The 25,246-nt window shown below is 51.5% G+C and overlaps 2 protein-coding genes and 1 long non-coding RNA gene across 4 annotated transcripts in view; 1 reads left to right on the top strand and 2 right to left on the bottom strand.

The window, feature by feature from the left end:
- The window catches only part of GPATCH2L (G-patch domain containing 2 like), a 151,377-nt gene extending 139,485 nt beyond the window's left edge, over positions 1-11,892 (bottom strand). Inside the window, exon 1 of the mRNA XM_073895617.1 lies at positions 11,777-11,892. The gene's annotated coding sequence lies outside the window, so the exon portion shown is untranslated. The remainder of the gene's footprint in view (positions 1-11,776) is intronic.
- LOC141373183 (uncharacterized) lies at positions 4,958-8,109 on the top strand. The gene is made up of 4 exons (XR_012378887.1): positions 4,958-5,187; positions 5,667-5,822; positions 7,155-7,261; positions 7,604-8,109. It is a non-coding gene; the product is annotated as an uncharacterized lncRNA (long non-coding RNA).
- Positions 11,893-11,983: 91 nt separating the features above from the next.
- Positions 11,984-25,246, bottom strand: part of IFT43 (intraflagellar transport 43) — an 80,258-nt gene continuing 66,995 nt past the window's right edge. For both annotated transcript variants that reach the window (XM_073895612.1, XM_025869597.2), the window contains 4 exons: positions 13,346-13,418; positions 13,007-13,082; positions 12,476-12,538; positions 11,984-12,294 (listed from right to left, as the gene is read on the bottom strand). In XM_073895612.1, coding sequence (XP_073751713.1) covers positions 12,184-12,294; positions 12,476-12,538; positions 13,007-13,082; positions 13,346-13,418 — 323 coding nt within the window. In that variant the 3' untranslated portion in view covers positions 11,984-12,183. The remainder of the gene's footprint in view (positions 12,295-12,475; positions 12,539-13,006; positions 13,083-13,345; positions 13,419-25,246) is intronic.

Below are 25,246 nucleotides of genomic sequence, written 5' to 3'. Positions count from 1 at the left end.
TCCCTGGGGTAGGATCCAGTAATCTGTATTTTAACAGGTCTTCCCCATGATGCTGAGGCTCACCAAGGTTTGAGAAGTATTGCTTCTCTGTGGGTACTGGTCATCAACCCTCCTTGCCTCCCCAGCCCTCAGACCCAATGTGGCCCTTCCGGGGACTCATGCCCCTGCCCTCGGGCCCCTCTGGGAGATAGAATGTCCCAGCCACAGAGCCTATCACTCCTCTGCCTATCAGGAGACCCCATCATTCCCATCTCCACGTGGGCACTAGTGGGCTGACCAGCACTACTTAATTAAATGGGGAAAAGATCAGGTTAATGCCAGATAAGCAGGCAGAATTAAAACAGACAGAAAGAATGGACAAGGGGGAGCTGTCAGCACCCTGGCCAGTCTAGAGTGATTATTAATAACGATAAGCAGGAGAAAGAAAATAATAAAGGAATAATGAACTGGTCCTGAAAGTGACAGGAGATTGAATCTGATAGAAGGCTGAGCCCTGGGTGCCTGCTGCCCTAGCGGTGGGGTGAGGCCACGGGAGCCGAGTTTGCTGTGGAGGCTCAGGGCTGGGGAAAAGGATTCGCTTCTTTCAGGGAGGCCAAAGACCCAGGAGGCTGATCTGACCCGAGGCCCAGTTAAACTTACCTTCACCCTCTCTCCTCCAGGTGAGTGTGGGCCTTAATGCCCTAAAGTGCATCAAAAGCCCCCCCCCGCTTAAAATGCAGATTCCAAGGCCCAACCCCGGCAATTCTTATTCCCCATGTCTAGGGATTCTTATTGCCCAGGTCCAGGTGGAAGGCAGGCATCTGTGTTTCGTAAGCCGCCCTCGGAGGATCCGGTGCGGGTGGTCTGTGCACCATGCTTTGAGAGACACTGATCTTATGCCAACCTGCAGGAGGGGCACGTTCCACTTTGGATCATTCCAAAAAAGACACATCTAGCAGCAGCTGCCAAAGGACGGAGAGTAGAGGGGGAGGGGAGGTGAACGGAGGCCTTCTGCACACGCGCCACGAAGCCTCGGGCCTGCATGCAGAGGTGCACACCAGAAGCAACCTGGCTTGTCGTGCCCTGGCCGCCTGGCACTGGTGCCGATGGACACAAGCACTGCCATCTCCTTTGACCGGTGCTCGCAACCAAAATGTCCGCAGAAGCCAGAGGGGGTTAGCAGGGACTGGGGTGGACGGGGTGGCCCAAGCCCTGCCCCACTCCTCCAGTCAGTGCTTCGCGGGACAGTGTTCCCGGCACTGCTGGATCTTTCCAAAAAAGCAGAAGCCTGTTTGGTTTTCATAGTATATTCTGGAGTTTTCAAGACTGACCACTCATACAGAAAGGGCCAAGGAAGTGTTTTAGCCAGTACCGTGAGTGCAGGCTACAGCCTGTGCACCAGCGTTCGCAAGGTTCCTGAATAGGGTTGGGGTTTGGGCAGGTGCTTGTTTAAAATGCATATTCTCGGGTCTTCTCCGCTCAGACTGCAATCCAGCGGCTTGGGAGCTCAGGAACCTGTGTATTTGATAAGCTCTGTGGATGCTTCTGATGCAGGTGGCCCATGCCACGTGACCACCTCTGAGAAATCCTGCCTTGCAGATGCTCTCATTTTGCTTCTAGACTCCAGGAAAACACTTTGAACTGCCCGCTTAAAGGAGGCCAGGAAGAAAACCCAACGTCCTTGTCTCCAAGGCAGAACGCCCTATACCCAGTGCTCCCACCGTGTGGAATCAATGGGCAGAGCTTCAAGGGTCAGAGCCATCTCTCAGAGCTTCCTGAGAGAGACCCTAGCTGGGGGGACAGAACGTTGCTGTGACCCCAGTCAGGAGGAGGAAGCTCTGATAGATGGGATACTGATGATACACAAAACAGGAAAGGACACTACTCACCTCACTGGACGTCGCATGAGCACGAAATGAGAAAGGCCTGGGTTTAAGCCTCAGTTGCTCTTACCTCTAAAGTGGGCATGACTCAGTACCCACCTCCTGGGAGTTGAGGAGATCGAGGGAGATGATGTACAGAAAGCATTTCATAGGGGCGCTTGGGTGGCTCAGTCGGTTAAGCGACTGACCCTTGCTTAAGGCTCAGGTCATGATCTCAGGATCTTGCGCTCAAGCCCCGTGTGGGCTCCCTCCTTGGCGGAGAGTCTGCTTGAGATTCTCTACCTCTGCCCCTCCTCCCCCACTCACTCGTACTCTCTTTCTCTAAAATAAATAAATAAAATCTTAAAAAAAGAGAAAGCGTTTTGTACATTGCCTGATATCTGGTAAGGGCTTCACAAACATTCGGTATCACTACTAGAGTCCGAATGACAGGAACAAGGACACAGAGCTAACAAGGACAATGCAGGGACTTAGCTCTTGGTTGTAACCAGCTACAAAACTGTCTCGGCGACAAGCACCAGACACCATGCCTGGCCACAGAGCACTCACCAGGGCATTAAAAACAGACGAACAAAAGGCGCACAGGGGATTCCAACTCTGATTTCCCCTCTAAAACTAAATATGACACCCCACCCCCAGCCTCCCACACAGAGACTGGCCTCTTTTCGAGCCAGGCCTCCTCTGTCCCACCATGGGCCACCCATGTCTCCTCCCTGTGACCTCACCATCTGGCTCCCCTCAGCCTCCCACGCCCTGGAGCAGCTACCCCAGAGGACCAGTGTCCTCTCTGCCATTCCTTATCTGGTGGGTGCACTGGGGTGGGTAGGACAGCTGCCTTTCAGGGGCTTGGTGGTGGTCCAGCAGAAGGAATTTGGAGGTGAGGCGGCAGCAGGGTGGAGCAGGGTCCCTCAGAGGAGCCCCCGGGGGGAGGTACTGGGCTCAGTCTGAATGACCGCCCGTGGGGAAGGGCTCGTGAGGGGACGGAAGGGGGGGCGGCAAACCCATGGAATTGTGTCCATTGTTAAAAAGCATGGGGAAGAAAGCGGGAAGTTCAAGACATGTTCCTAAGTGAACAAAGCAAAACGTAGGCCCTACTTGCAGAATCGTTCCAGTTACATAAATAAAGCCAAGTTCTAGGTCCCTATCTGCGTGTCCATGGGTAGGTAAATGCACTGAAACATCTGGAAAAACACGATGGTCACCTCTGGGGAGGCCTCCGGGATGGATGGGGCAGGGCAGAGTGAAAAGGAATATTCACTATATTTAGATATGCAATTTTTAATTTAGTGAATATATGCTCGTTGCATAAGTAAAGATCATATTTTAAAATAGCATTTGTAAGCTTTTAAAGAAAAAAGGCTTTTTTTTTAAAAGGCCCGGCATCGAAAGTTTTTATAGCCCTGCTCATGCCCCAGGTCAAAAGAATTCTCGCAACACACCCAGCTGGCACAGCCCGCTCTCTCTGGGCTCGTATCTTCTTCAAATGGTCTTGGGTCTTCAGGGTTCTCTGTGTCCTTCCTTACTCTGGGCTCTGCAGACCCACGCTTCCATTAGAATGTCAAAAATGATTTCCAGATGCCCATGTTTGACTTCAAATTGGACCATCTGCTGTCCCCAATCATCAAATTTACTGGGTTTTTCCTTTCATGGAAAATAATGGAAAATTAAACTGCAGATAAGAGGCAAAAGCTTGCCCTGGAGTCTGAGCAGCCCCCTGGGTAGGGGGCTCCGGGGCTGTGGTGGCCTTGTAGGGCCTCTCTGCTTCCCAGCCTGCTCCTGGGGGACAGCCAGGCTGCCAAGCGCCATGCCCGGGGGACGTTGTGGGACAAACGCAAACTCCCCCACCTTGTGGACCTCAGATGGTGAGCGGTGACGGGGAGAACCTTCTTAAAAGTCATGCTTACTGAGGTATAACTTACACACAATAAAAATCACCTTTTTTCAAGTGGATAGTTGATGAGTTTTGCAAATATAAACAGACACGTAACCACCACCACCACAGTTAAGCTATGGAACATTTCCGTCACCCCAGAAAAGCTCCCCCCTGCCCTCCTGCCACCCATCCCCACTCGCCCTGCCTGTCCCACCCAGGTTTTGGTTTTGTTTTTGTTTTATTCTGTTCTCTATTCAAAGAGCTTTTTTTTTTTTTTTTTTTCCTCTTTGCTTAGCTTCCCCTACTAAGTACCATCTCTGTCATCTATGCCCTGTGAGGCATCTTTCTTATTTGGTCTTTGCTGCTTCATTGTCTTTGTCCTTAAAACTGCAACAACACTGTGGCCGTCACTGGGCCTCAGGGGCAGTGTAGCACTGTCCACTGGGCTTCCATAAGAACACCTGGCCCTTCACAAGCCCCCCGCAGACTCCCCTCCACTACAGAGAACTCTCCAACCAGTACCGCCGTATGGTACCCGGCCCCGCCCCGCCGAGGTCTGGGGTGCAGTTGCCCGAACTCCATCTCTCTTCCCACCTTCCGCGGTGATGCCCCCCAATCCTGACGGGAAACAGACAGTTCTCTGGAGGGCACATCCTTGTCTCCGAGCAGGCCTGCTGTGCCAGAACATCCCTGTTCTCTGCCCCTAAAGCCACCAACAGAGGCTCTTCCTGCCCAACCTCAGCAAAACAGAAAGGGCTGGGGGGAGCTGTCTCCCTCTCCCTGCTGCAAGGAAACCAAATTCCTTTTTGCCAAATGCCTGCCAGGCCCACTTGGTTGGATCCGTTTCCAAATTGGCATGAGTGACAGAGGAATCTACCTCTGGCCAAACTCCTATCCCTCCCCAGGAATCCCACACCCCAGCTGAGCCACTGGGGCTCGTGAGGCATGTGGTTTGGAGAAGAGGCCGTACCTCTCCGAGGCCCGGCCCAGGAATGGGCCCACCCCGTCCCGCTGGACCACCCCAGGCCCACCATTTGAATCCCTTCTGCCCTTCTTGACTGCTGAGCTGGACGCCCTTCCTGAGCAGGCACCACTAGCTGCAGGGCAGAGTTCAACCGGCTCAGTAGAGGGCAAATGGTTAACCAGTCACCGGCCCAGGACCTATCCCAGGACTCCACTCAAACTCTTGTCAGATCCCTGCTGGACACAGGGTTAGGCTTCCTGATCAGAGGAGGAGAAGCTCATGGCGAGCCAACTGGATCTTCTCCAGAGCTTGGGTGATTTTGGGTTGCACATCGGCTGGAGGGTCCTGGTTTCTGACAAAGGACACGCCAAGTTCCAGCCTCAGAACATGACCTTGGGCAAGGGCTCTTGGGGGGCAGAATCCTCATCGGCAAGGAGGAGGCTGGGCAGGCGTCTCACAGTCAAGGCCTGGAGTGGCCCGGCTAACACGTAAGTGGGGAGGGAGTGGGGGGTACCCTGAACTGTCCCTACTTAAAGGAGCCGACGCTTCCGTGCTCAAGCCGATCACCACCACAGGAGCCGTGACCCCAGAGTGGACAGATCCCCTGATTTCCTCAGAGAAGCCAGAAATCTGGGTTTAATGTGAAACCTTTCCGTTTTTAATGCTGATAATTAACTGAACAATTTTTAAAAAGTGTGTGGGCCAATCAAACATACCCTATGGGTCAAAGTCAGCCTGTAGGCCCCCAGTTCATGACCTTGGGGTAGACGCCCACATAGGTCCTCTCTGTGCCTAACCCCCATGACTTCCTGTGGGCGGCAACACGTGATCCCTGACTGTCCTGCCGTGTGATCAGAACTAGCCCTCACTGAGTGCTTCCTTTGGGTCAGACACCTGATGTGTACCAGGCCAGTTTGATCACCCCAGAGCCTAGCAGACAGTACTGATTTTCTCCCTCATGCTGTAGACGAGGAAACCACTGCATAGACCCCCGTGCAAAGTTATGCAGGTACAGCGTGGAGGAGCAGAAATGCGACCGTGGCGTCATCTGCCTTCCCAGCCGCCACGCCCTCCTGCTTTGCTGCCTCTTGGCCGATCATGGACTCCCAAGGGACACTTTGCAGTAAGCAGCCCACACGGCACCCAGGGGGATTCTGGGACTGGCACTCGGGAGGGCATCCCAAGATCTCTGCATTCTTGCCTCCCCCAGCGCAGCTGCTTGCGTCACACCTCCGGGCTGCTAGCGGATGGATCTGGAAGAGACTGTTTCGCAGGACTCTCTTACGGGTCTTCTCTCAGCACCCCCTCAGGCAGGTGTTTTCTTGCAGTAAGCAGGCGGAGGACCCCCCCCCCCCGCAAGGCAGCGCGGCCTGCCACAGCTGCAGCAGATGTTCCTGGGCGCGATGGCCGGCCTTGGTTCTGTGGGAGCCAAGAGCCCCAGCAGCCCGGGAATTCTGGGCTAACGCTCAGCCCTGGCAGGGTCCCCTCTCTTGCTGACCCCTCTGGTCGGGGCCACCACGACAGATGCTGGGAACATATGCCGGGAATTAATTCGCTCAGGCTCAGTCACAAGAGGGCCTGCCGCTTCCTCCACCGGCTTCCACCGCCCTCGCTTTCTGAATTTACCTCGCCAAAAGAAAAACTGGACTTTTCCTTCCTCCCTTGCTCCTAGACCCCCTTCCCCGGGCTTTCTCTTCATTGTCTTTCCCCACATCTCCAAGACGATCAAAGGGCCCAGAAGAAGCCCAGAGTCACTCCTCCCAGCTTTTTGTCTCCAGATAGTTTAGGTCCCAACCGTGCTGGAATGGAGAAGTGGGTTTTTTTTTTTATCCCTTTTCTGAAGGGAAGTTCATCTCTCTGAGGAGTCAGAACCTTGCCCCCCGTCCAGGCTTTCCTTACATCTAACTCAAATCACTGTTAACTGCAGTTGCTTTTCTGGATAGCACCACGCCCCTGAACTTGGGAGCACGTAGGTGTTATCTGTCATCTTCATTCTTTCCTCTAAGGAGAGGTTGACAAAATCTTTCCGTAAAGAGCCTGATCGTAAGGCTTTGCAGGCCACATGGTCTCTGTCACAACTAAGTTCTGCTATCGTAGCACAATGGTGGCCAAAGACAGTATGTAAACAAAAGGGCACACCTCTGTTCCAGTAAAACTTTTGTAAGAATGGGTGGGCGGGTGGGATTTGGCCTGTGGGCCGCCATTTGTGGACCCTGCTCTAAGCAAGCCAATCCCACCTGTGTACTTCCTGGTGGACATTCCAAGTTCCCTCTCTCCCCACTTTCATTTCCATTTCGCAGTGGATGGTTTGGGGTGCTTCTACCCATCTGGAAAGCCTGTGAGGTTTTCAAAACCAGTGCTTTGAAAACATAGATGAGACCTGTCTGTTTCTCTACTAGTTTGTGAGCCCCTTGGGGTCAGGACCATGTCTTATTTGACGTTGAATTCCTGGCAGGGCTTTACAGAAACTCAAACAACACCCCTTCTTACCCTGAAGAAGCTTCCAGGCTGGGGCGGAAGAGTGGGGGACAGACAGAAGAGCTTTGCATTCTCAAAACAGAGGTAAGCTCAGTGACAGGAAGGAGGAAGGGAGGGAGGAATCAGGAGATTGGGCCAACTATAAACTTCACTGCCACCTTTGAAAAACTTAAGGAAAGGAAACAAACAAACAAACAAATCAACTACTTAATTAATCCCGATACCCTAAAGCACTGACAAACAAAACTGATGCCCTGAAAAAGTTTGGCAGTTTCTTCATAGGTCAACAAAAATAATTTTCCCAACTATTCTGTCTGCTCTTTAACCTTTTTTTGAAGTTTTACATAAAGTGTTTTTCTTTAAAGAAACTGAAAAAAAAAAAGTTAAATGTAAACACACCATATGACCCCGTGATTTCACTCCTAGGAATCTACCCAAGAGAAACAAAAATGTATGTCCACACAAACACATGTACAGGACTGTCCACAGGGGTGTTATTCATAAGAGCCCCACAACGGAAACAACTCAAGTGTCCGTCAACGGATGCATGGTGCAACAGCGTGGTGCGGGTCTGTCCAGTGGGGTATCTGATCAACAATCAAAAGAACAAAGCACTGACCCATGCTATGGCATGGATGGACTGTGAAAACATGGCAAGTGAAAGCAGCCACACTCAAAAGACCACATATTATATGAGTCCCTTTCTATGCAGTTTCCAGAAACAACAAATTTATAGGGTCAGAAGATGGATCGGTGGTTGCGGAGGGCTGGGAGTGGGAGCAGAGATTAACTATAAACAGACAAAAGGGAACGTTGTCGGGTGATGACAGTGTTCTGAAACAGGATTATGGTGACGGTTGTACAACTTGGTAAATTTACTAAGGCATGCATATTGTACCTTAATAAAGCTGCTATAAAAACAAAAAACCCTGGTGCCGATCCATTCTTCTATCCATAGCTAAGAAATAACGCATGAGAGGAAATGAGGGTGATAGCCCCTAGCAGAGTGCAGCTGTTGTTGCAGTAACATATCTGGTGGGACTTTCCCTATGTTCACTTTTGGAGCCCATCCAGTTCTAAAATCTAGCAGTAGTCAGCTTCTTCTGTCCTAAGAGGACAATACTAATATCATCACCATTTTACAGACGAGAAAAAGGATCAGAAAGGGAAAGCAGCTCACTCAAGGACCCACAGCTACCAAGTGGGAGAGCTGGGACCGGAACCCAGGCCTGCCTGATTCTGGAAGCTGTGTTCTTTGCCCCTTGCACCCTATCCCCATCCCCCGTGCCACCCCCCCTCCCACCCAGCTATCCATTCCCCAGTGACTCTTTGGCCCCTGCGACAAAAGCCTAGCACTGCTTGGGCAAAGCTGAGCAAGGATGCTAAGCTTCCTTATCTCACTATAGCAAATACTACCTTTCATTCAGGTCTCCAGCACCAGAGCTCCCAGGAGCACCCCCTCCCCTGCCCCCAACCACTAAGCAAGAAAGGCCCTGGTTTACGTAAGCCGCACATTTTGGTCAAGCAACACTGAGCAGGTGCCAACATCAGTTTCCGTCTGGAGCGCATAGCTCCTAAAGCCTGTCTGGGGTGTCCTGGGGTTCAGCAAAGATGAGCCAACAACCAGGGATAGAGATGACCTCAGGTTCAGCTACAAGGCCTGCCCAGATAAATTTCTTGCTTGAGCTTTCCATCAGAGCTGCGAGATTGCAGGGAGCGTTCCACACAGGGACCTGACAATGCTGCCCCATCTGCCGCACGCAGTGGCACACCCTGGCCTGGCGGGGAGCTGGCAGCAGCCTCCTGACCTCCAGTTCGTGGCAGACAGAGCTCATTGTTCTCCTCTCCCTCCGTGTACCATCCGCTGTTCCGCTTCTTCCAGGCTGAGGCCGGAAGAGGCTGGGCGGCAGCTTGAGTTTTCCAAAGGCTGTCCAGCAAGGCCAAGGAGGCCTGGGAGTGCTCGTGTCACTGGAGGACGTGGGCCCCACGTGGGTGCAGCAAGACAGAGCATCTTCTCTCCCCATGCCCCTTCCACCCCAGGCACGCTGATCTCCTCAGACAAGCCAGGTGCCTGTCCTCCTGCGGGCTTTGCAAGTACTGTCCTCTCTCCCTGGAACGCTGTTCCCTAGTTACCAGTCCTGCTCCCTCCCCTCCCCACCTTCTCCAAGTCTTTGCTCAAATGTCACCTTCTCAGTGAGGCCTCCCCTAACTACCCCGTTTAAAAATTGCAACCCCTGATCCCAGCACGCCCTTCCCTGTTCCAGCTCTGTTTTTCTCCAGGGCACCCATTACCATCTAACACGCTATGTATTTGACTTCTTTGTCTGTCTCTCCCTCCCCGCCACCCTGCTCGATGTAAGTGCTACGAGGGAAGGGAGTTCGGCTTGTCTAGAGCTCTCTCTGCAGTGCCTAGAACAGAGCCTGGCTCGTACTGAGCAGTAATCCGTATCTCACGAAGGAGCACACTTCCCCACCACGGCCCAGCCTCTGAGCGGCATCTCTACAGCTACTACCCGATGCCAAAGACGCCACAGGAGATTGTGTCAGAGACCAGCTGGGACATCTAAGGCCCGCTCAGAGGGACATGAGCCAGCCTAGGAGAAACGGGTGAGGAGCCGGTCAACACGACACACAAAGGAGGCGGCAGCACTGAGACCTGTCCCGTGCTTCCCTGACACGCCTACCAAAAACCACAGCGTGGGTACCTGTAGCTGCTTGTCCGTTCTGTCATACCTCCTGAGCCCTCTTCTGGGGCGGCCCTCTGAAGTCTGGGTTGGGTGACACCACCGGATGGAACATAAGGAAGGTAGCTCAGGGGTCAGCTCACCTAGTCAAGAACTAGGTGGACATAGGTTCTGGGACACCCCGTCAATGCCCAGGGGCTCTCGAGATGTGGCACTCGAAGGCTGTGGAAAGGATGAAGCCCAGACAGGTGAGCGGACACTTGGCCATCCACAGCCTGAAGCTGACTCTTCACCAGGCTTAGCTCATAGGACTTTGAGCTGCTCCTCACCTAGGTCTGCGGGCTTTATCCTTACCTCCCTGGGGCCAGGACTTTGGAGCTCAGCCACCTTGAGAGGCTTCACACCCTCTGCTCTGTGGTCACTCCATGCAAAGAAGGGATGCCTGGTCTAGGAGGAGGAGGGCGGTGGCAGGCAGCTTCTCCCCGCACGCTGCTAATTCTGCCTGCTATACACTAGACTACTTGCCCCAGCTGGAGGCAGCAGCAGATTTAACACAAATGTTAAAAGTACGGTGGCGTCAGATACCTTGGTTTTGAGTTCCAGCCCTGCCACTAAGTAGCTGGATAATCTTGGGCCGTCTCTTTGTATCTCTGAGCCTCAGTTTCCTTATCTATAAAATGGGATAATAACATCTGTGTTTTGCTGGGTGGCTGTGAGGATCATGCTTATGTGCTGAGCCCAGTGCCTGGCATGTGGTGAGGGCTCAGTACATGGGAGACCTTGTTGCTGTCGCTGTCATAAAATAAAGGGAGGAAGGAAGTCAACCCCTAGCCACCTGCTCAGGCTGGCCGCAGACCTCCCAAGTGTATCAGAGTCCTGAGGCAGCTGAACTGACTAGTAGTTAAGGTACTAGAAATACCTTTCTCCTTTGGGTTTCAGAATGGTGCTCAAGAAAAACCAGAGTGGGCGGAAACTTCTCAGTGACCATGGGAATTATTCCAAAGGGGGGCTGTCAGGGCTAAGAGTGTGACTCTAGAAAAGAAGGAAAAGGGGCCCCAGAGCCACCAAATCCCTGAGTTTATAATTAACAGCCGTGCAGTCTCTTTGCTGGCTCTAGAGCCCTCCTGGCTCACTGGGGAAGGGCACTAGTAGTCATACAAAAATAACCCCCCAGTGGGTTTTTGAAGTGTTGGGCCTCTTTGTTTTACTGAATTTTAATGAAGTGCTTTCCAGGCAGGATAAGAACAGCACTCAGCTCTCCCCATGGCCACAGAGTGGGGCTTAGTCAGCGGCTGCTAGCCTGCATGGGCCGGATCCAAAGTGGCATCTAGGAGAGGCGGGCAGGGAGACGTCCCTGTCCTCAGATGAGAGGTCTTGGGGGAGAAAGCGAGAAAAACAAAAACAAAAGATGTCTCTGTTTAGAAAGAAGGTTGGGCTCTGCTCCAGATAATGGCACAGTTTGGAAACAGGCAGCCATGAGGCTTGGGGGAGCAATGGAAACAAGCAGCTATGTCTCTGAAAGGTCAGAGGGAGTCCCAGGCTCCCTGAGAGAGTGCTTCTGTGGAATGCTCGGGGCTGCCAAGCTGGCCCCTGCTAATGAGAACCAGCAGCGAGGCTTTGGGAACCTGGCGTGGAAGGGAAGGGCACGTCTTGGGAGCCCCAGGCATGGGCTGTGAGAAGAAAGGAGAAAGGGGGTGCTGTCAGAAAAGCCCCAAACCCCTCCGTGAGGAACGGGTCACCTTATCACACCCACCTCTTGCTGTCTCCTCAGCTAAGCCGCCTGCCAGCATGAAGGAGACAATGCAACCTGGCTGACGTAACCAAACGTGCGGAGCGAGAGCGGGTACCAGGCTCTCCCCGGGCCCCAGCAGGTAGCAGCTTACAACCTCCCGGACCCCTGCCTCCAGGTGCTTACAAGTAGACGGATGCTCCAGGGAAATGCCGTGGCCTTCTGTGAACCGAACAACGTCCAGGAGGAGCGCCGTTCCTCTCCCCCTGAGTCTAGCTTTCCCTCACACTCTTCAACAGCGGGGGGCGTCCCTGTCAGACTGTTTAAAAGCTGCCCTCCTTCACTCTTGATGAATCTTTCCAAGAGGCTGCTGGAAAGAAATGGAAAAAGAGATGACCACAGAATAAAGTAATTTATTACAACCAATGCTCCAATGTGGTCTACTGAAAATAAGTACTTTTATTACAAAATATTCCATTAAAAAATTCGAAGCTGTTGGCAAGCTTCTTTAGGTTTAGGCTTATGGCATTTTTTTCAAGTCCAAAGCAGAAATTACTCTGTGCGGGGAGAGCAGGCTGTTGACCCCCCAGGGCTCAGGGGTGCGCGGGCTGTCCCATGGGCTCCTCCTGCAGCAGGTCCCACTCGGTGAGGAGCTCGGAGGACACCTCAGTGTACAGGCGGTCCCAGTCCCAGCTGACGTCATCCTGCCGGGAGAGGTATCACTGGGTCAGAGGAAGGAAGGCCTTTTCCCTCCGTCAGAGCCAACCTCCCCCGCACCCGGCCCCCCACCGCCCCACCGGCCCTAGGAAGGCAGAGCTCATGCTGGGGAGCCAGCTGGCCACAGGAATGACGCAGCCCGGAGGAGGAGCTCCCGTGGCTACTTACCTCTCGGACCTCATGCTCTGGTGCAAGGACTTTGGTGAGTAACTTCAGGTCGATCTCTCCATCCTGTGAATGCAAACCAACCAACCAGCTTGTGCACCCCTGGGGGGCCTCCAGACAACAATCTCTTGCAAAGTGGGTCAGGGTGGGTGTGGTGGGACTTCCCAACCCAGACCTGCAGAAATGCCTTAAAAAGAGTAAAAATGTGAGTGGACCGCACAGCCATTGAGAGAGGAGGGAACACCACAACATCCTACAGGCTGGACATTCTTTGCAAGAAGGTCAGCACCAAGAGGGCAGGGCATGACAGCGACAGAGCTATAGGGCCACAGTGTCTACCCATGCCAGGAGGCAGCCACGGAAGCATGTGGGAGCCTGGCCCCCGGAGACACTGGGGTAGGCTGGGTCTAGGGACAACGGAATACCTGAGGATGATGGCTCCAGCAGAGGGACTGTTGCCAGGTGGCCTCAGAGACCCATGGAAGAGAGGCTGCCCAGAGCCTGCCCTCTCTGGGCAGAAGCTGTTCCACTTACCAAGGTCTGGAAGGCTGCGTACTTCATGAGGTCATTGTCCAGGTCACGGAAGGTCATCACCCGGTTTACCTGGATGCTGTAGGAAAGAGAGGAGGTGAGGGGGAGCCCCAGGCAGGACCAGTTCCAGGACAGCTGCGGGGCCACCATCCTCAGAGCCTCCTAGGTAGCTGGGAAGGACCAAAATGGGAAGAACATGCCTAGTAACACGGGAACCCTGGCACGGAACCCATCACCAGAAATACCCGCTCTCCACTCAGGGGGCAGCACCACTGTACATGGGATTTGGAATGTATTAATTCCCATGTTCTCTGCCTCCTGCTAACTTCATACTTAATGTACCTGGGAGGGGCGGCCACCTGCAAAGCAAAGTCTTCTTCCTGTACTTCTTCCAGATCCGGAATAACAGGAATGTCTGCAAGGAGAGGAGGCGGAAAAACAGTGAGCAGCACACACAGGGAGGAATCTTGCCCACAACTCCGTGTATTACTTACCGCCTGCAGTGAGCCTGCTGTGGGGATGTGGGCCGGGGGGACGATGCGCACTCAGACACGGCCTCTGGCCTCCAGGGGTTCCCAGTCTCGGACTGAGTGGTGCTGAAGCACGAAGTCAAAGGCAGACTTCAAAATTTCTGAATCCCAGGCCCTACCCCAGGCACCTGCTGGATGAGAACCTCCTGGGTGGGGCTCAGGATTCTGTACTTTTTCCCAAGATTTCTCTGGTGATCCTGATGCACACTCCAGGTCAGGAGCCCTTGGAGTGGCTCTCCCCAGGAGAAATGTAAAGAAATGAGGAGAGAGTCCCAGACTGTGCTTGGGGAACTTTGTGTTGGAGGAGCGGGTGAATGAGCCTGGTCTGGCCAGAGACACAGGAATGCACAGCATAGCGTCGTGAGGTGGGCATCACGATGAGCGACTGCCTCACGACCAAGGTCCACATGTGCATTAGCTCATCAGAACCCCTGCAAGTGTCACAGCTGTCATGGCCCTGAGCCTGACTCTGAGGGACACTTTACACCTGCTGATAGGACCAGGCTCCCCAGCAGTGTCCCTGGGCTGTCTCCACTTGCCAGGTCTGGTATAATAAACCACGCCGATTCTAAAGATGACACTTCTCTTCTGGTGTCACAGAGATTTCCCTTCTCCAAACCCTCCATATGAGACAGACATCCAGGCACAGGAGGACACACGAGGCCACTTCTCTCATCGGTTGAACAAAGTCATGCAAATGGAGAAGCCGAGAGAGAGCAACATAACGGTGGTGACTTGCTGGGAAGAGCCCATCTTGTCATGGGGACAACCTAACCCCCTAAAGAAGCATTTCCTTTTCCAAATGAGCATCACTGGCTAGAGGAGGGGTTTTGTTTGTTTTAACCAGTCGGAGCCAGAAAAAAGGCCAAGTGGAGAGATACAATCCTAGAACTCCCAATTCAACTGCAAACAATAAAGGGGGGAAACATCCCAGAGAGGACAGAATCGTGAAGAAACCCTTCATTTTTGCTTCCATGGATTGAATTCAATTTTATTTTTTAAAAGAGACGCAGCATCGTTCCAAGAACAGCTGGGAAGATGCTTGCCTCTTTCAGGCTATTCATTATTTAGGCTTTGCCATGGCTCTAGTCCACCTAAGCCCGAGTATAGAAATGTCAACGCCAAGCCTGGTGCCTTTATCACTGCTTCTGACTACAGAGTTACAGATGCTGAACCTGGAAAGAGAGGAAGTGTGCGAGGGAGAGACAGAGACACAGAAAATAAGACTGAGAGAGAAAGAGGGTGATTAAAAGGATAAAAAGGGGTTTAGAAAAGAAATGGCTGTAGGGGAAATAAAGAACACTCGCATGCCACCCTGAAAATAATGAAGCACATTCAGCCAGTCCTCTGTCCAGACAGCAGCTGTGCAGAGCTCAGAGTCTCGCTCTCCATCCTACTGGGGAATTAGAGATGGAGTTCTCTAAGATTCTATCTCTCATGCTAATAGGAATTTAGCTTTCTTGTTCACTCCGGCTCTGCGTGATTAATACCATCCATGGTGAGAGCTGCTGACAGTACCGTCCCTGAGCCCAGGCCAAGCAGGGCTCCCAGGCTGCAGAGACGGTGCAGAGCCTGCGCAGAGCCTGCGGCCGGGCAGGGAGGAAGCTGGCTGTGCCATGCGCCATCAGCACTGTGACAGTTTTGGAGGGGGCCAGTTATCAGCACTGTGACAGTTTTGGAGGGGGCCGGTTATTGGCTCCTGGCTCTCCTCGGGTGTGGAGTCCAGCCTGAGATGAATATTCAGAAGGTGGTAAGAGGAGACCCCATGCTGGGTTTAGGGCTCAGGACGGGGTCTTCCAAAGTCCCCTTTCCCTCCACAGCGCTAGCATTTGGGTCCTGTCAACTCTGCCCAGCTTCCCCCGGTTCTGAGGAACTGCACTTCTGCCCACTGTCCACTCGGACTCCCCGCAGGCTTCCCTCTTCAGCCCCACCCCCTCCTCCAAATGCGCACAAAGGAGTGTGGGGCTGGCCCATCTGTGACAGATCAGAGGTCAGCCCGGGCCTTGGCAAAGGGGCCTCTCAGAGTGGCACTGGTGAGGCTGGCCACACAGTGGGATTTCTCTCTAATTGGAAGCCTGGTGCCCAACAGAACCCGGTGAACCGCCTGAGTGGGACAGAGCCAGAGATGACAGCCAGGCCAAGGCGAGCTGGAACATTCCGGTGCAGTGACAGCTTGCGCCATCGCAGCAGAGTGGGGCCGTCCAACTCCCGGCCCCTGCGGAACAGGTGGCCGAGGAGCAGGTTTTGGGCAAACTTCAAAGAACTTCACAATTTTACAGTTCCTGATTTCCTACCACAGACAAGGGCTTATGTATACGTAACTTGTTCTTGGAAATTTTTGTCCTGCCTCTCTCTCCTTCCCACCTTCCCCCTGCCACACACACACACACACACACACACACACACAATGAACAAACCTAGAAAAAGAAAACAGACCTGAGAAATCTGCTTCTTCACAAGACTACCTACATGGACTTCTCAGTTACGGCTCCTTGGACTGCAAGTCTGGACCAGGGGACCCAGTCTGATTCAGGATGTCAAACTGAACTCTCAGAATATTACTAATGCAACACTGTTTGTCAACTATGCTCCCATTAAAAAAATAATAATAAAATAAAATAAAATAGAAAGCACGTGATTTTAACGGACAGTAAGAAGAATACAGAGGTCTGCTCTAGTGCTGTTGAAAAGCTACCACTATTTTAAAAAATTTAATAGTTCCATGAACTTTATTCTCATTTTGTTCCGTGCTACTAAGAGGAAGAAGAACAGGAACAGAAACAGTGAGTGGGTTAATTAAATGGGTAGGACGCCCATGCCATGGTTAAGGGCACAGGCTTGGGAGGCAGGGTGGCTGGCTTTCAATCCTGGCTTCCCCAGGTACCAGTTGTGTAACTTTCGCCTCTCTGTGCCTCAGCTGCTTCATCTGTAAAACGGGGATCATAATTACACCCACCTCATATGGTCATTATAAGTATTAAGTGCAGTCATCTTTATAAAATACTCATCACTGTGCTCAGTACATAATTAACAGATAGTGTTGAGCGTGGAGAGAAACCAGATGGCTCTACCTCCATTTCTTCATTTACTCTCGCCCATTTTGCAGGCAAGAACAGTGAGGCTCAGCAAGAGGAAGCAGCTTCATGAGCTGAGCTCATCAATAACGGACAGTACCAGGCTTCCAGCTCTGTCCAACGGTAACCCGTGAGCTCATCCTCACCCACCTGTGCTTTGCAGCGGGATGAGCCTGGACAGCTGTTACTCTGCCTGAGACTCATCATTCTCGGTTCTGGCTACTTCTCTTGATTCCAATCACCACAAGTCAGCTAAGTTTCTCCCTCAGCCTACACCCACACTCACTACTTCCCTACAGCAAGGCCACATGGAACAGAAGGAAAGAGCGCACGAGCGCCGGAGCCCTGGGGCCTCATCCCCGCCACGCCCGGCTCACCAAACCGGTCCCTTGGAGGTGACTGAGCACCTTGAACGGTCTCAGGAAAGGGGAGCAGGGCAGGAGGGTTCTGATGCCTCCAGTGCCACGGGAGTGGCGCCCTCCTCCTCCATCGCTGCTCCGTAGGCAGGCAGTGCCTCCTCACACAGGCACCGCCCCACCCCCCACCAGCTCGCCATCATGTGCTTCTCTCTTTCCCAGCTCCGACCCCTCCAGCTCCACAGCTTTTCTTTGCTCTTTGTGCTTGCTCCCTGCCTCTTCTGTTAGCCATCTCTCCTGCCGGCTCAACCTGCTTGTCGGCCCTGTGTGTCACCCGGTTAGCCACACGGTGGAGAAACTGCATTTGCTTGCTGGTTCGTTCATTCACCCACCCATTCATTCAAGGAGTGCTGATGGAGTGTCTACTACCTGAAGGTGCAACGTACAGGGTGCCAGGAACAACAGAAAAGAGAACACAGTCCTTGTCTTCACGGAGCACTGGAAAACAAGAGGGCTGAAACAACTAATCGTCTTATATTCTTAAAGGTAAAATATCATATGTGGTCATAATTCAAATGCTACAGAAAAGCTTAAAGTGAAAAACTTCCTCTTCTTCTATGAGCCCCAGTCTGTCTCCCTAGAGGTGCTATGAACAATTTCTCGTATATATTTACTGAAAAGAATGATGCATACTGCAGCAACTTATGTCCTTTAGAGGATGCCTGCAAATGGGGTCACTTTATACGTGTACTCTTCTGCAACTTGCTTTCTCTTTCCTTATCAATATACTGATAGATCTTATTCTTTTAAACGACCATCTAGTATCCTATTGAACGGGTGCCCCATAATGCCCCATAATGCACTTAATCTGGTTCAGAGAAAACCTCATTTAGAACTTTGGAAGGTGCGGTGGGGAGTTGGGAAAGGTCACTGAATTAGAGACGATGCAACTCAAAGCCGAAGGAAAGACAGGATTAAATCAGGCAGGGATGGTCTTTGATTTCTGGAGTGCCCCCCCCCCGCCCCCGCCCATATCACTCCACTTGCGAGAAGTAACTCACAAAACTGAAGAGACTGGAGGAAGGCAAGTAGGGTCGGCACCCGGGCCCAGGGGAGAGTGGCATGGGGTGAGGCAGGAGAGAGGGCGCCTGGTGGCAGGTGAGGAAGGTCCTGCATCAACCAGCCAGGAAACATGGATTGGGTGCCTGCTCTACACAAGACCCCTTCTGGGGCAAATCCAGGGAAAACCAACATTGATGAAGCATGACAACGTTGCAAAGGGAGGAACTATACATAAAGAAATAGTAATAATAAAAGCAGAATCAGGAAAATGTACATCCCTTCCTTTGTGAATCACCTCGGAATCCAACAGGTAGAAATCCGAGCTTTCTACTTTGGCTTTCTATTATACTTTATTTAGGGCTCACCACCTTGTAGTGGGTAGAGTAAGTGAAACTGGCCCTATGTCTGCCCCCTAGATGGTAAGCTAGCTGAGGGTGAAGGGCACAGCCTAGTCACTGCATTCCCAAGGCCCGGCAAACCAAAGGACAACTGAACAGAACTGAATCGACAGATTCCCCTCAGATCTGAAAATTGCATGCGGGGAAGAGCCAGTTATGGTTCTAATTATGGTCTAAGTGCTACCAAGCCCTAAAGCTGCCTGAGTAGGATTCATTTTATAAACAATCAAGCACAGTCCTTGGATACTTCCTGGATTTGATAACATCAGAGCAAAGGTTTTGCCTCACTTGACAGCTGCAAGGCCTAGCTGGGAAGGGCCTGGACATATACGAGAAACAATGGATGAGTGGGCACAAAGTTACAGGGGAGGAGTCATTCAGATTTGGTCCGTATGGACCACTGGGCTTCCATCCTGAGGCTGGGTCACAATGTTCTTCACCAACCTCCCTGTGTTTCTTTCTTCTTGGGATTTCTGGAGTGCTCCCCCAAATCACTCCACTTTCCAGAAGCCCCTAGTAAAGGTTTGTTAATACACAACAATAGTAAAAACTCACTTCAAAGAGAGAGATTGCCAAGTGGGAAACTCATTATGATACCAGAACGCTAGTCTGCCAACAGATCTGCCCAACAAATCAACTACCAGATGAAACCACAGAATGAGGGGTGATTATATAAATAATAGAAACACGTGGGAACACCAGCAGAATTGATTACAACTGGTTTCAAAGATGTGAGAAGCTGCCATTTGCCCTGAAATACATTCGTTATGGATAATATCATCATACACGCACACTAAATAGCTAACTACCCAGTAAAGTCCCAGAGGGCTCCTCTTCAGCCCCTGTGGCCTGAGAGTAAGAAGCCAGCCTGTCTCTTCCAATAAAGCAGGCTCCAGATCTCTGTGTTTCCATTTTGAGATAGTCCGAGTTCAAACCCAGATGTTGTTGGCCTATTTTGGTACAACTGAAAGAGAAAGTGATCGTTTAACACGGACTCAGCATGCAGAATACACCCTGAGCATGACTCAGGCTTTACCTGGAGCATAAATCTAAGTTCTGCAGGAAGGAGAGAACAAAGGAGGCCCCCTAATCTGGACCCTGGGTCCCACAGGGAGCCTTGCCTCTCTGTGTCCCTTGAGGTTCTACGCTTTGCTGATTTTCTTGGTTGGGGATTTCTGAATGGGATTTCCTGGTTGTATCCACAGGGGTTTCCGGAGAGCTACAGAAAGTCTCTTCTATACTCTAGCACTTTCTCACCTTGACACCTTAGTAAATGTTACAAGCCGTTGGCCAACCTTCCAGGCTCGTCCAGATGCCTTCTGATGACATCCGTCCTTCTCACTTCGTCCGCTAACTGAGCTCCCCATGGCAAAGGCCCTGCTTGGTTACATGCACTCTCTCCCCAGAGCTGCTTTCCCACGCAGTGCCCTTTCCCAGTGCAGAGCACCCATGGGCTCTTAACGGCCCACATCCACCCTCTTGTAAGCACTCGGTGCACTTGGGGCGGGGAGCCATAGCCAAGTTCAATAACCAATCCACATGGAAGGAATCTGGACATACTGTTTAAGGACACCCCAATAAGAGTGGTCCACACAACCCCTAATCTGTGCCCAAAGGCAAAAGACCTCCACAGAGCTCGAAAGCAAAACAATGTCCACGTTTTTGGGAGATGGCAACTTTAAACCAGAGATCATTATGATTTTTCTCGGCAGCTGCAAAACTTTGTTTTACTGAATGCTGTTACCTTCTGCATCACGTATGGGGAATTTTAAACAGGCAAATGGAAGAAGGTCTGATTGAAGATGAAGTTAAGTGAAAGAAATTGGTCTCATTTAGCACATGACAGGATTCATCTGTGTTCCCAAGTCCACTGAGGTGGCATCATGGGCGTTCCATATTCATGAGCTGCTGCGACACTGTGTCCCCTCATTTACAAAGAGCCGTGTTCAGCAAATTCTGTCCCTGTGGACACTCCGTGCATTTCATGGTCTTGTCAGAGAGACATCAAACGCTCCAGTAACCAAATACCAGAAAATGGCTTTAATTAGTGGATCTCAATCGTATAAATAATTTTTTTCTAAGTGAAAAAATGGAGAATTTTGAAAAGGGAGAAGAAAAGGGGAAAGCAGTAGGCAACAGGACTTCAAACACCCGAAGGAACAAGAGAAAGAGACGGTCTCCGAGGAGCTCCTGAGCGCGCCTGGGCCCCGCAACCGTCGGTCCCCCGCACTCCCCAAGCCAGGGTTTGAGGGGCAAAAACACGTCTGCAGGTCCCTGGCAGGTCCGCTCTGTGAAGACTTTTCCCTTGTGACTTCACCTGATCGAAGCCAGCTACTGGCAGGACGCACCACACCGCACTGCAAACGCCGAGAAACAGACACAGCGGAGCCAATGTCTACTCTGGGGCTGTGCATGAGCAGGTCCCCAAGGAAGCGTGTGACAGAGCTGAGAGAAAAGATGCCCCGTCCTGAGGTGCCTGGTGGTGGTCAGGGTTGGGGGGAGCGGTGTTCATCTGTGTCCCGTAGGTTGAAATGCCTCCATGTTCCTGCCAAACTGCATCTCTCTAAATGTTGCCGGGGGAAGGAGATCACAGACCTTAGAAGATCAGAATAGCTGATCGTTCCTCCCGGCCCCCCAAGCCGGGGTGACTGTCCTGGCTGACGACGGTTTGACGAGGAAGGTTTGGACTGATGTTAGTTTCTGGGATCAGCCAGGCCTCCACACACTGTGGGGCTGCCCGGACCACGGGCAGAGAAGGGGCTTTGCTAACAGTGGCAATCCAGTTCTTGGTATATCATGGTGTGTGACAGCCTGACCTCATCCTATGACCCCCAGGGGGATGTTAGCACATATCTGAAGGAGCCATGAACGCGACACCCCAGAATGAGATCTTCCGCATCTCCCCCCCGCCCCACCAAGTGCCCTGAGTGCTTACAAGAATCATTAGCAACAATGCAAACAGTCCTCAACCAGGATTGAGCCTTTGGAGCAATTCAAAGGTGGTGCTCACGAGAGACCAGCACGGCCCAACAAGGGTTCTCTATAGAGAATGGCCCAGGAGCCCGACACTGGGAGGACCCCACTGCCACTTGCCGAGGTGACCTCTAGGGAACATCACACCACGTGTCACTGGCAGTTGAAGGAAATGAAAAACAATGAATAGGAATGCTCTCTACCACTCTAATAGCTCTTGGAGCTTGCTGGGGTTCCAGCTTTGATCTGCACAGATGTGTTAAGGACGAGGAGGGGGAAAGGACAGTGAAGAGGAAAAAGTGGCTGGAAGGAATGGAGACTGAGCAACTTTCCACTCTCTTCAATAAGGCCCAAGATGAGCGAGACAGCATTAACGTGACACGGTACGCCTTCTCCGAGCCGCCCGTGGAAGCGCGGGTGTTAGAAACCAGGCATATCTGATTCTATTTCATCCTCTAGGTGTTATGCTGAAAAAAAAAAGACAAACTACACTGCCTTTATTCTAAATCCTTAGGTTTTGTATTTTTCCTTATATATATTTATTAAAAAAATGCTACTTTGATCGGTGCCACCCGTGACACTCCCATATACGGAACACTTCTGAGCGGTTCCCTCCGCGCGAGGCCACTGCCGGTGACAGCCAGCTGGTTTTGATCACAGCCATTCCGAATCGGATTTTCATAAGATAGATGAGGAGTCTTAGTGCTGCTCTCTCTCTTATCAGATGAGAAACAGAGGGGGAGGGGGAGAACGGGTCCTGAGGGAACAGCGCAACAATCAAGGGCTGTGTGGTTCTTTCTCTGTCCCTCTGCTGCTGCAATTTTCAAAAGCGTTTGCCTCGGGCACTTTTAAATGATGGTGTCTCAATTCTGTAATCATCTTTCAAGAGCTTTCTCTTAAAGGGTCTTTTAGGTAAACCTAGTCCGTCAACCACACTTATGGACTCAGGAATCACATTCCCAGTATGTGTCCTCCCGTGTGTGTATATACAGACAAGTACACACACACACACACACACACACACACACATGCGTGCGCACTCTACATCTGTGAACTTTCAGAAAGCTGGTAGAACCTAAAGCTAGAGAGGAAGATCTATCATGTGGACACATCAAGTTCTTCTCTTGCTAGGGTAAGAGAGTCCTCTGTTACCTTGCCCCTAGATTTCCACCATCCCTAATCCTTCTTTAGAAATGAATCTCCATGTGTGATGTGTTTCAGAAGGAAAAGTCTTCTCCAACTGATGGCTAAGAGGTGTGCTGAGTCCAACTTCCCAGCACAGACTATCCTTTCCCATCTCACCTAAGTGACACCTGGCTGTCAGACTTCAAACGGAGTAATGCACCCTGGCCATCCATTTGGGAGAACAGTCTCCCGCTATCCCAGGGCACAACCTGCTGTGTTTCTGGTTACAAAGACTATTTGGAACAACTCCACAACTCTGTCTTCTCACACGCAGAGAACATGGTGCCTATGCCTACAGTCCCCCTCTTTTGAAATAGGCATCCTAGAAAACTGAGCCTCTATTTCTTTCTAGTCAAATAAAACTCTAAGTCATCTACCAGCTCCCCCAGGGAAGTGGTTCTCACCAAGGCAGGCCTGTCTGTTACATGCAGGGCCCCTGATTCCTTACTCGTCCACCCCCTTCACAACTGTGGGAAGTACCCGCACCTCTCCCTGAGTGCTGGAACGCTCCCTGGATGGTCTCAATGAAACTAAATGGGATTAGTTCTGCCCTACCCTGAGCCCGTCTTCTGTATTCACCCAGGACGGAACCCAGGGAGTTACAGAATAAATACCCTGATCTCTACAACGATTTCAGGGAGATTTAGCTCTCTTTTACTTTTGTCAGTGCTTAATGTTGGATGATTTATTATTAATCACATTCCTCCAAGCTGACGAGAGCATGACAGAATGCTGACGGAGCTATGTGTGTGTGTTCCTAGAGGAAGGGGACTACAACCTGCTTCATTTAAAGCACGTGTGCATGCATGGCACCAGGCTTTCGTTTGCATTCCTCATTCTGCCTCTTCAGATGGGGACGGGCAAGTAAGCTATGCACACAAACAAAGGAAATGGAACCCAGAAAGGTCACTGTCAACCATGTTTCAGGGAAAGGCATTCGTGATGATACGTTTGGAAAGTCTAGCATGACTAGAGATTTCAAGGCACCACTGGGTCCCGGCTCTGCCAAGAGCAAGATATGTGGCGGAGATGCTGGGCTATGCCTTGTAGCTGGACAGGGGGTAAGGTAGAACATGACTGAGTTGACAAAGCAGAACTAAAATCTGCTCAAAGCTCAACTCAGTTCTCAAAAACTCCCCTGACATTCTGCCTTTTGGGGAGGCCAGGAGAATGCAGCCAAGCCAGTCTCTCCCATATTTGCTGAGTCAAGTAATTCTAAATATCTCTCCTTCCCATCAACTCTTACACATCTACTCTCTCATGGTGTATATTTTGCCTATGGTAGGGTCACAGGACCTTGAATCACCTCCTGAAAAAAAAAATAAGTAAAAAACAACTACTCTGGCTGTATTGAAGACATTTCTGGCAAGTTCCAGGTCACCCCCCTGGAATCTCCCTAACCCTGGAGACTAGCACTGGCCACACCCACACTGGAGAATAGACAAGTCAGCCCTGCGGCCTCAAGAGTCCGTATCTATTAATGCTCCTTTTTCTCTGGCTGCCAGGAACGTGGCTTTAACTGTCGATCAAGGAAGAACTGAATCGCCAGATTCCTGGTCCACAGAGTCATATTACAGGGTACACCCAATTAGAAATCAGGAAACCTGGGTCCCAGATCTGCCCCCAATTTCCTGAACTTCGGCAATTACTTGTCAACCCTGGTCTCCTTATCATCAAATAAGGTCTACTCTACCTCTATGACAATCTTATTCTGGGGTGTCCATTAGAATGTATCTCATGATGTATTTAAAAAAACAATTAAAAATCACCCTTTCTGTCACATTTGCTTACAGCAGTGTCTTTCCAAATATTCCAGCCACAGTTATGGCCTACGGATAGAGCACGCCAAATCTTTTGTTTAGAGTCACTGTAATAAAAATTCATTTCCTACAGTGCCATTAACCTGCACAGATTCCACCTGTGGCTCCATGATGCCCCCCCCCCGCCCCCAGCTCACACCATGACCCGGCCCCCCGGCTGGGGCTCTTTCAGGTCCTGTGTATCCCTGTGGTGTCAATCCGTCTCCTCTGCTACACCTCAAAGGGGCAGGCCTGTGGGAGAACTAAAGCATCGCTCTTCAGGCCCAGGTAGACGCCTGTGGGGCCCTGGTTCTCACAAACTTCCCAAACCGCCAGTCCTCATGCTGCTCCCTGCACCAGCCCAGTGAAACTCCTTCCTCGGGCCCTAAAGTAGGCTCTCCTCTCTGGAAGACTCGGCAGAGGCACCAGAAATCATCCTCTAGCAGCTGTCTTAATGGATTTGTTAGAAAACAAAGCAGAACAAGAAGGAGAGGAATGGTCAAACCTGAGGGTTCTGTCTCCTGTCACAGAGCCTTTAGAGGCCTGGTCTCTTTGGCTTTTGCCTGTCAGCTGGGGGATGCCTACAGGTGAGATCTGACAGCGAGAGGGTCGGCAGAGCCAAGGATGGGGCCGGCAGGCTGGTCTGAGAACCAGGTGGGAGGGGATCTGCCACAGGGGGCCAGAAAAATGAGGGGAGACTAGCTTCCTCCATAAGCTGGGTTGAAAACCGCCCCAGATGCTTTAACAACAGGAGGAGGGCCTTGACAGCAGAGTGCTCAGGAGTCACAGGACTAAGAACCAGCAGCTCAATTTTTAGGAATATTGCATGCAGGCTGTTAAACATAAGCATCTTACTAAGTTATAGA

The sequence above is a fragment of the Callorhinus ursinus genome, unplaced genomic scaffold (genome assembly GCF_003265705.2).
Source record: "Callorhinus ursinus isolate GAN/ISIS: 27379988/994484 unplaced genomic scaffold, GSC_fseal_2.0 scaffold8, whole genome shotgun sequence".
Taxonomy (NCBI): Eukaryota; Metazoa; Chordata; class Mammalia; order Carnivora; family Otariidae; genus Callorhinus; species Callorhinus ursinus.
The sequence above is the reverse complement of the archived record's forward strand: the minus strand, read 5'-3'. Positions and strand labels throughout refer to the sequence as shown.